We start from the raw sequence: 14,814 nt of genomic DNA, 5'->3' as shown, positions 1-14,814 counted from the left end.
TCGATTCAGATCTAAGCATATAAGTGAACCTGTGGCAGATTAAATGAAAGCTCTTTCCAGATGTTTTTTTTGTTAATTTGCTTTTGAAGAATGAAGAACTTAGAAGAAAACTAGGCTGAAAGTCAAAGTTTTATTCCTATTACAAATAGGAAGAGGGGAACACTGGCTGCAGAGGTTTTCTGTTGGCTCTCAACCATCGTATCCTATGGTTTAGATTTTGCTCAGCGCTTTCAAAATGGCCAAGCCAGGTTTATGCTCCAGGGGAACGCACTCGAACACCAGGTGGCGAGATAGAGTCACACAAAGAAGAGCCAGCCTGGGATCTTTCATGCTCCTGAACCCTACATGGCTTTGAGGCTGGCTCAGGAAAGGTCTGCCCCAACCTCTCCCTCATTTGCTTTCTGCATTTCATCCCCTCCCATCCATGGAAAGCTCCAGAACCACAAAAAGACATGGTCAGGAAGACCGGTGTAAAGGAAGTCAGTCTCCCTGGTTTCTACTCTCCTAGGACCCAATGACAAAAGCAAGGAATCAAGCAGGGAGCTGCAGGAGGACGTGGAAGTCAGGAATTAAACATGGTCTGGGCCAAAAAAACCCCACAAAATAAATCATCATGGCTTTGCAGAATGAATCCCTCCCTCCCTGTTGGCTTTGGAACACAAAGTCCCTTGTGCCTTCCTGGTGAGAAGTAGGATGCTGGACTAAAGAGAGTGCCAGAATGGGAATCTGCAGTGTGAATATGAGCCAGGCAAGGGGACACTGTCCTGTTCTGATGTTTCTGTCTCTACCACTTCATAAAGGGGCTCTCCTCTTGACCAGCTGTGTAACCTAGAGCACATCCCATGGTCTCATCGCTTTCGATTTCTTCAACTGGAGAGGGAGATCAGAATCACAGCTGTCTCTTAGATCCTTTAAAGCCACAAGCATCTCCCAGTCACCCCGGCACAGTGGGTGCTGTTTGGTTCATGAAAATGCCCATTCTCTCTGCCATCATCCCTTACTTGCTCTCTACATGTGAAATGGGGCCTTTCTACAGATCACCCGAGGGAAGGCAGACATGAGGGCCACTGAGATCCTTACACCCAAGAACCATGGTGGTGAACACAGGACCCCAAGGGATGCAGTGGTGTGGCCTCTGGTTCCCATCCTCTACTCCTAACTTCCTCGTTTCTCTTTTTGCATAATCCGACAGTGGGTCTGAGGCTGGACACCCTCCCCGCCTCTCCTATGCCTCTTCTGCGTGAGCATCCTGCCAGTGCAAACCTTGTCCCGTTTATGAAATTATTGTTGGCCACTACATCCTAGACCACCCACAGTGGGTCCTTTACCCCTGATCCCATTTGAGACTTACCCAGAGTCCAACAACCAACTGGACAGTCTTAAAAACATATTCAAAATTAACCATAATAAGGCTTCTTTTATAGTTTCTAGTCTATGAGCCACCAGGCCCAACAGGAACGAACATGTAACTATATAGTTGGAGAACTGAGAACTGGTATTTATAGAATTCGAACACAGCAGATAGCATATAGATTAGCATAGTTTTGGAGATGGTAAGAGAATGCAGGTACATGGGTGAGCTCGTCTTTATAAGAGCTCATTTCAAGCTTTCATTTCTTGTCACTTTAAGAAATTTCCTGATCTTTTTAAGAAGGATGGATTTTAGTGCTTTCTTTTAAAAAGAAGGTCTGTTTCAAACTCTTGAGAGACTTAATAATTTAGTTTCTTGTAAAATAAATCCCAAATTGTGTCTTCTGCAAGGCAAGGAATTTGTAGTAAACCTCTACATTGTTACTCCAAGCTTTATTGTATCATCTGGAGTACTCTGGCGTTCTTGTTTCTTCATTCGCTTTAATAGAATTTGAAGAGGGCTGGGAACTTGAGCAGTCTTGTCTTGCTCTAAGCATTTGCTTTCTTTTGCCATAAAAAGAAAACATGCCAAATTAGCATTAGGAGAAAAGTGCCTGGAGGGGAGCCAATGCTCATGAAATAAAGGATATGTTTTGCCTCTGATTTGGTTCAACAAGTGAAAATGGTTTTAGGGGGTCTGAGAGTAATAAGCATCTGGTAGAGGTTAAGGTTTCTATGAGCTAGGTACATTCAGAGGTGAATGGCAAAGATGAACGCCAAGCATTTAGGCACCTCCAAAGGCTCAGCTCGAATGGTTTTTTTGGGCCCAGGCAATGATTCGTTGTTTATTTGTGCTAAGCGTGGTCCTTAGAAGAAACAAGATGCAAAATCCCAACAGTCCAGAAACATCCACACTCACATAGACATCCAAGATCTCATTAGTGGGGCCTTCAGCCAAAAAGGATTCTCCCGCGGTGCTCGAAATCTCATTCGGACGCTTGTAGGTGAACATGGTCCCTCCACCTTCATATTTTCCTGGCCGGTCAATTGCCCAGTTCCCATTGATGATGGAGCGGCCAGAGCGACTTCGCAGAGCTGTCAAGAACAAGGAGACAATTCCTCGCGTAAGCCGAAGGTGTGCACAAGAAAGTGAACTGCCCCCTGCCCCCTTCCCCTAGTTGCTGGATTATTAATTCATCAAGTGTTTGATGAGGATCCGCTATGTGCCTGGCACTGAACGAGGCTGAGACAGAGGTGAGGCATCTAGGGCATGACCCTTTCAACCCATTCAATCCCTTCCACCTCTCAGATTTAGTAGAGAAAGGAGATGTGGGAATGGTTAGGAGAGAAGGATGTGGAAATAGAGAGGCGAAGGAGAAAAAGGAAGAAGAGAAAAGGAGAGGAAAGCAAACTGCATTATATCCCATTATCTAGGGGAGAGGTTGCACGCTGGCAGCCCGTGAGCTGATTTTGGCCCACAGATAAGCTTAGTTTGGCCTTCATCGTGTTTTGTTTTGTTTTTATATAATTGAACCCAAACTCCATTTGGGTTCTCTAGCTTCTAGCTTCTCTTGTAAAACAAGAAGACATGTTAGCATTGGCTCCACATTTCCTTACAGCGGCAACCAGCTGGAGCTGAGGAGGACCGCCCCGTTAGATGGGGCCTGTGCGCTCTGGTTGGCCCCAACCCCACTACTCCCTAGGACCCCCCGACACTGAGGCTAAGGTTTGGTTTACTGCCCATTTGTTTATGACTATGGATTATTTATTCCATTTATGAGCATGCTTGCATTGTTATTAGTCTCACAGAATAGCAACTTTCTCATAATTCTTTCTACTTGTATGTCTACTAAAAGCGACAAAGCTAAAGCTAGGACAAGAGGGTCCCATGATCTTCTGCTACTTGATCCCGTCATTCATTTGTATGACCTGTCTGACTTCTGTGGGCTCCTGAGGCTCTGAGCCATGCTAGCTTCTCCCACATACCCTCTCAGAATGAGCCCTAGTGAGACTGCTAGGCGGGTGCGTGTCCCCATCTCTCAGAATGCAGCCCAGGGATTAGAGGAAACTTGTTCAAGTTCATGAAGATGAGAAGTGATTGAAATGTGTCCACACTCAGGAGGGAGGTAAGAAAGGAGAAGAGGGGTAAGGAACGAAGTGTTCAGTTTGAGAAGAAAGGATAGCACATGAGAGCTGACTTTCTTCCATTAGGCCTTCAGCACCTTGAAACCCCTAAGCCAATGGTGTATTGGCTTTAAAAGAGATCTGGGATTCTTTAAAAAAAGATTTTATTTATTTATTCATGAGAGACAGAAAGAGAGAGAGAGAGAGAGAGAGAGAGACAAGCAGAGGGAAAGGCAGGCTCCATGCAGGAAGCCTGATGTGGGACTCGATCCCGGGACCCCGGGGTCACGACCTGAGTCAAAGGTAGATGCTCAACCACTGAGACACCCAGGTGCCCAAGAGATTTGGTATCAAGTGTCATAGTCATATACACAGTGGGCCTGTGATGGTCACTGGCTCTTTGCAAACTTCACTTTCACAGAGTTACTAAATTGAATTGTGTGCCATGTATTATGTATTACGGAAACATTTATATACAAAGAAAAGCAGTGAGAACAGTAAAATAAACCTCTGTGTGTATATCACCCAGCTTCAGTAATTATCAACTCATGGTTTATCCTGTTTCACTCTCCAAATCCTAGACCCCATTTATCCTTCCATTTTTTTCAGGAGGTATCTTAAAATATAAGGACTCTGTTCCTTAAATCCATTTTTAGCAGTGTTTCTACAGTGGGTCTCTGGAGGCCAGCAGAGTCAGAGCTGCTCCAAGGGTGCAAGAGCTTCCTATTTACAGGCAGGGCCCCTGCAGACTCCATCCCTGGCTGGCTGGTTGCCATGACTACTAGGAGATCTCCCCCCCCCCCCGCCCCCCCGCCGCCCCCAGCTGTGGAATACCGAATACTGAATTATAAAATCAATTCAACTTAATGAGTGGCAAAGAAGGTCCAGACGAGAGACTGAGGACGAATAGGTTTGCAGGTGTTTTCTCTCAGAAACCACACTTGAGAGTGGTCCATATGGTCTCTCCAATTCCCCACTTCCCATTCATTTTTCAATCATCTCCAACTTGACTCCTGCCACCATTACTCCACTGGGACGACTCAGATGAATGGTCCCTGGGACCTCCATGTTGCTACATCCACCAGGCCTCTTCCAGGCCTTCCCTTGCTAGGTGTCTCAGCAATATTTGGTGCTACAGACCATGCCATCCTAACTGAAATATTCTAGCTCTGGTTTCTGGCACAACACAGTCAGCTTGCTGTCCTCCTGCTCTCAAGCTACTCATCTGTTCTTTCTTTCCCGTGTCATCTATCTGTACTTGGCTACTGAAGATTAGTGTTCCTTGAGGATTAAGAGTAGACCCAATTTGGGTGGTGTATTTCTTGGGCAATTTCATTTATGCCATGGCTGGCTTTCTTTCTTTCTTTCTTTCTTTCTTTCTTTCTTTCTTTCTTTCTTTCTTTCTTTCTTTTTCTTATTATTTTTTTATGCCATGGCTTTAATTACTGTATTCTGCTGACTTCCAAATTTCTTTTTCCATTCCAGATTTCTCCTCTGGTCCCATATTTCTTTATCTGATTGCTTACTGGACGGCTTCACTTAGATATGTAGGCCCCATCTCACCCTAGACCTCTTCCAGTGTTTGCTATGTTAAGTGGTATTACCATCCACTTCACTAGACAAGGAGGAATTATCCTGGACCTCTCCCTCTTCCTTATCTCCTATATCCAATCCAGTGTTTAAATTTTACTTGACCTCTTAGATATATCTTGAACTCATCAACTTCCCTCCATGTCCATGGCCATAATGCAGGACAAGACCACCACCAGATCTCATCTGGTCGAATTGGAAAACCTTCCAATTGGTCTACCTATTTCCCCTCTTTTTCAGTCAGAATATTCTCCTCGGAATACAGGTTTGACCATCAACTATGACTCAACACCCTTCTATTTCTGTAAGAGAAGAAACTCTGTAGTCATTTACCACCTGCATGTAAATGGAGGGGAAGATTTGTTGATCATTATAAAAACAATGTTTTGTGCTTTAGTAGCTGTATTTTCAAGAGGTGAAACCATCTCTAAGAATGATGAAAGTAGTTGGCCCCACACCTGGAATGAGACCATATGGGGATGAGATCTTCTAGTGAATTAAGAACTACTATACCAGCCTATGTGTACATGGGATTCTTCATGAAACTGAGGCCTTACAAGGCAAGCCAGAAGTGCCGTGTTGGAGGGTAGGGCAGGAGTAGCTAGATCAACAGAAAAATAGCTGTTACGTACAGCTTTATATTTTTTAAAGGTAATAGGGCTCCCTAACTTTCCTAAGGCATATTTTTCTAGCTACCTTCTGGCCTTCTGGCCTGTGTCTGGCTTCCTTGTTGATGGCTTTTTTTTTTGATCATTCTGTTTTTTTTTTTTTTTTTTTTTAATAAATCTGAAAAAGTTAAAAAAAAACAAAAACAAAAAACCCTTAATGGGTTGGGGCCCGTGGTGATGTGGTGCAGCCTCATCATGAATCACTTTTATTCTGCTCCCTGTGCCCTGCTCTCTGGCCTTCTTTTAGCCCATCTAATACAGGTTCCCTGCACAATCTGTTCCTTCTTCCAGAAGTGTTTCTCTGAACCCCAAATCGTATTTGTTCTTTAGAGGTCAGTTCCTTAGGGGAGCCTTCCCCAACCTTCAGTTCAGGCCCGTCTCTTCTTTCACATACTCTAAGAGATGCAAAAGCCTCTCTTCCAAGGCATTTAACTCAGTCTGTTACATACACCCATTCAGAGCATGATTGAACTAATGTTGGTCTCCCAGAACACCGCGAGTTCCAAAAAGTGTTTCCTCCCTGTTGCAGGTCTAGTGACCAGCACACAGTGCTTACCATAGAGTAAGAATTCATATTTGCTGAATGCAAAAATCCACAGCAGAAAAGACACCAGCTCAAAGGAAAGATAGGCAAAGAATGATGAACAAGCAATTCAAAAAACACCAAGAATAAATACTCCGTAAGTGAATGGAAAGATGCTCTGCCTCACTTACAGTTTAAGAAATGCAAGTCAAAACTGCAACGGGATACTCTTGACTCACCAGATTGACAAATGTTTGAAAACATTTAATATTGCCAGAGTTGGCAGGAGTATGAGCCAGCAAGCATCTATTACGTTGTTGGTGGGAAGGTAAACCAATTCGATCACATTGGAGGGCAATTTGGTTATACTGCTAAAACTTTAAGCGCCTGTACGTGTGACCCAAGAATTCTAATTGTAGGAAAGTACTGGAGGGATATACTTTTATAAGTACACAAAAGGTTTGTAACAAGGATATTCCCTGCAGACAGTGTTTTGGTATGATCTCACTTGTGTATACTTTTAAGCAAAAGCATATACATAAAACATGTATGCACACACATAAAACTTTTCAGAGAAAGTTATAAAACTGTTAACAGTTGAGGACAGAAATTAGGGTTTAGATTGGGATGGGAGATGAGAAGGGAACATTTATTTCCCATCTTATATCTTTTTATTGCCATATAAAATTTATTTTACCATACATGTATATTACCTTCTTTAAAGCTTACATCTTTCTTAGTTCATATAAAGGACATGGTACAAGCAGAAATACTCCCGAGGGATATACCTATTTTCCCTTTTTTATTGGTTCTTCTTAAAAATCCCATTCAGAGCATCTCAAGCTCAGAACTGAGGTAGGTTCTGGCTAACGTTTTATTACTCTTAATGTCAATATTATAGAAGAGGTTGTTATCTGGAAACCAAAAAGTCCAAAAAACCTTCTGAAATACGGCACAGGAGAGAACTGCATTGGCTTCCCAGGAAATAAGACTCGAGGACCCCAAATCTTTTTACCATCTACTACTGTTACCCATGCACCCACTTTCAGGGTTTAGACAAATCTTTCACCATATAATAGCAAAGTGTAAAGAAAGCGGTATGAGATTTTTAGCAGACACGGGCCTGGTTCCCTATGCCCACAGGTTAGCTTCTGGAAGAGCTCCAGAACTAGCCCCCACCTGGGCTTGCAGATTGAAAGCAGCTGCACCTCCAGTTTATGTGCCTGTAAGCAGTTCCAGGGCTACGTAATGGTGTCCAGAGCTACCCCACAAAAAGGTGCAGGTGACTCATGGCTCTTGCTAGTGGGTGTGTTCATGGAAGGTCAAGCTTTGGCGAAGCTTGTCATGGCTACATCGATATGAGGAAATCTCCACTCTTGTTTGACATATGGATTTTATCCGTTTTAGCTGTCAACGCTGGGCATATATATTTGGCCTAAACCACCTGCACCAACAATGCCTTTCTCCCGGATTCATATAGGTATCGCTTACTGATCCAAGCCCTGCTTCTCAGACACTTGATCCCATAATCTTAATGCCCGCAATTGCTGACCCAACCCTTGGGTCTAGACAAAAAAGACGTTTTCTTTACAGCCAACAGATCACTGTGATCTAGATACTGGTTTTTTCCTTTGGAAAATGAAAATTGAGTTCTTCTTACTAACAAAATTCTGAGTTTCAGCAGTTCTTAGAAGCTATCTGGGAAGCAGCCCAATAAGCTCAAGGGTGAAAGGGGTCAGACATCACTGGCCGCCATCATAATGCCAGCTGGAGGTCTGCAGCTGTGCCATTTTTGCTTTAGTCTATGAGTTTTAAAAAAGCTCACATGTGGGCACAAACCCAAGCGAGTCTCAGAATATGTTGGCTAATCTGGTATCTTGAAAATGGAACACACCTACTTACTTCATACTACCATCTTGGAGGGGTCTGTCAGTTACATCCTTATTGTAGCATTCCTTTTATTTTTTTTAAGATTTTATTTAGTTATTCATGAAATAGACATAGGCAGAGGGAGAAGCAGGCCCCCCCTTGAGAAGTCCGATGTGGGATTCGATCCCAGGACCCTGGCATCATGACCTCAGCCAAAAGCAGATGCCCAACCATGGAGTCACCAGTTGCCAGTTGTGTAAGGCAAGCAGAACACATATTACCTTTATTATACAGAAGAGGAAATAGGCCCAGATAGATTAAGTTGCTTGCTCAAGGTCACAAATTGTTAGTAGAGTTTAGGACTTGAACTTTGATGCTCTGATTTCCTATTCTTTCCATTACACCAGTAGTTCTCAAAGTGTGGTCCTCAGACCAGTGGCATCAGCGTCCCCTGGAAGCTGGTTGGAGGTAGGTTCAGGCTGGCTGAACCAGAGACTGGGGTGGGGTCCAGCATCAGGGTTTAGCAAGCCCTCCATTGCATTGAAAGTTGGAAAATCACTCTTATTTTGTTATATTTTAATTTTTATTATAACCATCTCTTTTTTTTTTTTTTTTTTTTAGGTCCTGGTCAAAGGCAAAAGCTTCACAATCAAGGGAGGATTTTTTTTTTTTAATTTTATTTATTTATTCATGAGAGACACACAGAGGGAGGCAGAGACACAGGCAGAGGGAGAAGGAGGCTCTCTGTGGGGAACCCGATTTGGGAGTGGATCCCAGGACCCCGGATTCATGACGTGAGCCGAAGGCAGATGCTCAATCACTGAGCCACCCAGGTGTCCCAGTTTTACTTCTCGTATCTGGCTTTGCCTGGACAACAGAGCAAACACTGAAAGGGGAGAAGACAGAGGGCCAGTTCTGGGGGTTGTGGCCTTCCTTCTGCCCTACCACCCTGCCATCTCACCACCATGCCCACATCCCAGTCTGTGGGCATTAGGATTCCCAGAGCCAACTTTCCCAGGGGTTTCATTGTCAGTAATCAACCCTAGGAGGCACCTAGACTCATGTGACTTTATACACAATGCATATGCCACTAAGGGTTTGGGTTGTGACTAACCCTTGGCGGGGGAGGGCAGGTGTAAAAGAGAGTCCAGTTTAGCTCAACAATAAAAAACTATCTCAAGACACTGGGTGAGCCCACAAATCGTACTGTTAAGTGTGAGGATGCACACTGCTCCCCGTTCTCACATTACGGATACGGCATGTGTCTTACGACAGGAAATCTACAGTTGTCAGGCAGATGACTAAGTTCTGATGTAGTTGTCACTTCCTGAACACGTGCGAGATTTGTTTAAGTCATTTCAGTTGAGTGAATTTCTAGCAGCCCAATCTGCAGCCATATTAATTTTTTAAAAAGATTGATTTATTTATTTATTTATTTATTTATTTATTTATTTATTTGAGAGAGAGAAAGAGAGGCTGGATGTGAGCAAGGGGAGAGGCAGAGGGAGAGAGAGAGAGAATCTCAAGCAGACTCCCTGAAGAGGGCAGAGTCCCACATGGGGCTCCATCTCCCAAACCTGAGATCATGACCTGAGATGAAACCAAGAGTACATTGCTCAACTGACTGAGTCACCCAGGAGCCCCTCTGTATTAATTTTTTTAAAAAAAGAATTAGGAATATAGGGTGTATAGCAAAGTATTTAAATTATAAGTTTATAGCCTGGTGATATTTTTAAAAAGATTTTTTATTTATTCATTTGAAAGTGAGAGACAGGGAGAGAGAGCAAGAGCATGAGTAGGGGGGAGGGCTTAAGGAGGGAGGAAGCAGAATCCCTGCTGAGCAGAGATCCCGCTGTGTAGGGCTCGATCCCAGGACCCTGAGATCACAACCTGAGCCAAAGGCTTAACCAACTGAGCCATCCAGGTGTCCCACCTGATGATTTTTTATATTTTTATTACACCTGTGTTACTATTATGCAATAAAGACCACCCCAGACCCCCAGAAGGTAACCCCTCGCCCCCTCAAAGTCATTACTCTGTCCCTGCAAGACCCAAGGTTTACCACTACTCTGCCATTAACGCTATAGTTTTGCTCATTTTTATATTTCAAATAAATGGAATAATATCATATATACTCTTTTGTGCTGGCCACCTTTTACTTAACTTTATGCCCATGAGATTCATCCAAATTGCTGCATTTATCAGTAGTTCATTCTTTTTTTCATAGCAACTTAGTATTGTACGAATATGCCACCATTTATTTGCTTTTTAATTAATGATCGGCTTTTGGGTTGTTTCTAGTTTTTGGCTCTTATGGGTAAAGCTGCTATAACCATTTGTGCACATTTTTTGCTGGACATATATGTTTTTGCCCACTATTTGGCACTTGGTTGGCACTTAATGCTTGTTGAATAGAAATAAATTATGAGCTGTATTGTTCTAATCTATTGTATTTTAACCCTGGAGTTGAGATAAGAGATTCTTAGAAACTCCTTCAAGTCCCACTTGTATCTGAATATTCCTATTTAAGAATTCCAATCTCAAAAATGTCCTCCATACCTTCTGACCCCAATGGTAAGTATGTTCAGTGATGCACAAAAATGCCATTAACACACACACACACACACACACACACACATTTCTCTTCAGGGAGATCCAGGTTCAGTTTGATAAAGTATCAAAATTATGGTTTCTGTTAAATAAATTTATGTACATATCAACAGTAATTGTTCAGTTCAGATTTGCTTTGGCATTTTGGGTTTGGAAAGAACTGAGCTTGTGTGATTTTCTAAAACATGATGTAACACAGTTGGACTGAAAATCAGAGTATCAGAGAAAGAAGGCTGGCTCTCCCTTTGGCACGCTATGATCACAGGTTGAATAAAGGGAAATGCCAAGTCTTTGTTCTTATTTCATTGCTAAATTATGGCTAAGTACGGCTAATTCTCATTCTTTAAAATATTCACATTTGATTTATTCTGACTCCAAATTTTCCTTGAATACTTACTAACTATAAAGGAACTTTGTGTGTTTTCAAGCCCCAAATAACATCGTATGAAATAGATACCATCTATGGTTTAAGTAAGAAAATAAGCTGGGTACAGCACTGGTGGGGGCGAGGGGCTACAAAGATCAGACCGCCCACACCTTTCTGAGCTCAGACACATACTAACACAGGTGAACAGAGAGGCTGTCAAAATTCCTTGGGTGCGTAGAGGATTTTGGAGAGGAGGTGGCATTTGGGCAGGAATTGGCAGCGTGAGGAGTTCACCAGGCGGGCATTTGGGGACAGAGAGGGCATTTGGGGACAGAGGAGGGCCTGACATTGGAGGAGTAGGCGACACTGTGGGGTGCTAGAGCAGGGGCATCCTGGGTGCTGGGTGCAGTGGGAGTGTGCAGGAAGCACCCCTGGACGTGAGGTGGGATGGGGAGACCCTGGGCTGACTGTGGGCCTGGGCTGCAGCACTGCAGAGCCGTGAAAAGATCTTGATTGGGGAGTGACAGCTGAGATCTGTTTGGAGCTAACGCTGGCTGCTGAATAAGAAGTCCCGAAGCTCATCACACCACAGTTCCTGAGCACCCACCACACTTCTCCCCACCCTGAGGGGCAGCAGGCCTGCCATTGTGGCCCGGGGGGTCTCAGGGCCAACCCCCTGCTCCTGGCTCCACTGTCTACTCCCAGGAAGGAGGGAAGGACCATGTTTAGGACTTTGCTTTAGAGGTTGCAGAAGTGTAGCTCCTGCGAAGGGCCTCACTAGAGCTCTGTTCATCTAGGGATAACCCTAACAGCTTTCTCACCCTAAATGAGCCTGCTTCCTAACCCCTCCATCTATCTATCTATCTATCTATCTATCTATCTATCTATCTATCTATCATCTATCATCTATCTATCATCTATCTAATTTTTAAAGATTTTGTTATTTATTCATGAGAGACACACAGAGAGAGAGAGAGAGAGGCAGAGACAGAGGCAGAGGGAGAAGCAGGCTCCCTGCGGGGAGCCCCATGTGGGACTCGATCCCGGGACCCCAGGATCATGACCTGAGCCAAAGGCAGAGGCTCAACCACTGAGCCACCCAGGTGTCCCCTAACCCCTCCATTTAAAACACTGTTCTCCCATTGCTCAGATTCAAGTTTTGGCCACCATCTTCTTCTTTTTCTATCTTTCCCCCTGCCAGCTGATCACTTGTCAGGTGTATCATCCCCTTTGCTGCCACTGTGCTCCCGTCCTTCCCTCTCCTGCCCAGTGGCCTCCTGTCTCCATTCTCTGCCTCACAGCTGGACTGGCAGAGAACTGTGGCTCTCTCTGCGTGCCACTCCAGATGAACCTTCTGGAGTGCACCTTGCCTCCTGCCTTTCCCCTCCAAACTTCCAAGCTTTGGGATAAAGCCCATCCTCTCCTGATTCACAGTTATGATCTTGTGTGATTCGCCCCTAACTTCAGCTACTTCACCCGGCCCATTGTCAGCATTCAATCAAGTGTGGAAAATGTCAGCAACTTGTATGTCTGTTTTTTTTTTTTTTTTTTTAAATTCAGTTGTGATTTCTCATTTCCCTTTATTTACACCTGACAAAAAGACACTCTGGTGGTGCTGAGTATGGCTAGCATCCCCTGCTCATCCTGAAAGTCCTATTCCAGAGCTATTTCCTGCTTCCAACCTCTTAACTCAACTTTTAGTATCTATGCCCTGTTTTCTGACACTTAATCCATTGCTGTCTTCACTGTTTTACTATCCTAAATGCTGATTCTAAACTCCGCAAGATTTTTTTTAACTTCAGGGGCAGAGAGTTGAATTAATCAGATTCTTCAGCTCATGACACTTTTGCTATGAAAGACCTCTCTTGCCTTATTTTCCCCCTCACACTGGATTCCCACTGCCATCCCCCCTGCCCACTCCAGCAAGCACCTACACTAATGTGATATACACGTGTATGCAGAAGTCACAAAAGTTTGCCGTGTTTCCAACAACCCTTTGCTTTTAAAGTCTATCTTTGTTTCTGTAAAGACTGTCAGTATTTCCTAACTGCTGCATAATATTCCATGGCATACATCTGCCTCAGTTTACTTATCCAATCCTCTAGTCCTGTGGGGACTGGTTTTCTTTTCATGGTCCGCAATGTCAGCAAAGAGCTAGTAGTTAGAAAAAACTCACTATTTGTTGACAAACCCAGGAAGGTCCATTTTTAAAAACAGCTACCCTATCAATAGTAAGAAGAGAAATATTTTATGAGGGCCCATGTATGTAGGTAAAGGGCAGCAACAAGTTTGCAAGAATGCATCCTCCCCCCGGCATGGACAGGGAAAATCAGAGCTGTCTAAAAAATAACACATTAGAGGGGGCGCCTGGGTGGCTCAGTTGGTTAAGCATCTGCCTTTGGCTAGGGTCATGATACAAGCCCGCATTGGGCTTGGGATGGAGCCCTGCGTTGGGCTTCCTGCTCAGTGGGGGGTCTTCTTCTCCCTCTCCCTCTGCCGCCTCGCCCGGCTTGTACTCGCTTGAGCTGTCTTGCTCTTTGTCAAATAAATAAATTCTTAAAAAAAGGTAACATGTCATAAAAATATATGTCAGAGGTGAGATAGGAATTCAGCTCCTCTCCTCCTCATCCCTCTGGTCAGCTCTGCCTCAAGCATTCTCTCTATGGAACATCTGTGGTGAACTCACAGACTTGTATTAGGATCCCACTTTAGAGGATTCCATGTGGGTGATCAGAACACATAAAAAAGGAGCATCCTGTATATACTGTAAGAGGTGAAACCCTAGGAGGTATAACCTCCTTGGTTTAAGGAGGAAGTTCACAGCAGTCAGGTGTATGCAGGATGCTAGCCCACTCGCTGGCCTGGAACCACCCCAAAAGCAGGCCACAGAGATTTACAGCACTGGTCACTGGACTGCAAAAAACCCCCAAACAACCACAACAAAGAAACACAACCAACACACACACACACACACACACACACACATTCCCCACACACATTCTGTATAAAACAGAAAGTGCCCTATGAACAAAAAGAAGCATGTAATGAATACTACTGGGCTGTTGTGCATGGTTCATGTGTGCATAGCCGCAGACACACTGCTGGGTTGAACTGTGTCTCCCCAAAATGTATGTCCATCCAGAACCTGTGAGTGTGATCTTATTTAGAAATAGGGTCTTTACAGAATTGAAGATAGAAATACCATATGATCTAGTAATTCCACTACTGGGTATTTACCCAAAGAAAACAAAAACACTAATTCAAAAGATGTGTGTACCCCTGTGTTTATTGCAGTATTATTTACAATAGCCAGGAGGTGGAAGCAACCTGAGTGTCCATCGACAGACAAACGAATAAAGGAGATGTGATATATATATATCACAATTTATGATATATATGATATATATCATAAATACATATATGTGTGTATATATATGTATATATATATCACAATTTATTCAATTTTAACTTAAATTTGAGAACTGAGACTCAATTCAATGATTGGAAAACCTCTAAATACATTTGGACACAACTTGGGTGTAAGAATCTACTTTTTTTAACCGTGAACTTCATGAAGAATTACTCTACAAATTGAGCAATTCTGATGAACATTTGACATATAAATTGAGATGTACATGTAAAATACACACTGAATTTTGAAGAAGTTAGCATGAAAAAAGAATGTAAAATATCTCAGTCATTTATGTTGATTA

At 43.4% G+C, this 14,814-nt stretch overlaps 1 protein-coding gene across 3 annotated transcripts in view; it reads right to left on the bottom strand.

Moving 5' to 3' along the window:
• Window positions 1-14,814, bottom strand: part of THSD4 (thrombospondin type 1 domain containing 4) — a 573,677-nt gene that overhangs the window by 44,606 nt on the left and 514,257 nt on the right. For all 3 annotated transcript variants that reach the window (XM_077881722.1, XM_077881723.1, XM_077881724.1), the window contains one exon: window positions 2,270-2,445. In XM_077881722.1, the coding sequence (XP_077737848.1) occupies window positions 2,270-2,445 (176 nt within the window). The remainder of the gene's footprint in view (window positions 1-2,269; window positions 2,446-14,814) is intronic.

This window comes from Canis aureus, chromosome 32 (assembly GCF_053574225.1).
Source record: "Canis aureus isolate CA01 chromosome 32, VMU_Caureus_v.1.0, whole genome shotgun sequence".
NCBI lineage: Eukaryota > Metazoa > Chordata > Mammalia > Carnivora > Canidae > Canis > Canis aureus.
This window is presented reverse-complemented; position numbering and strand designations above follow the sequence as displayed.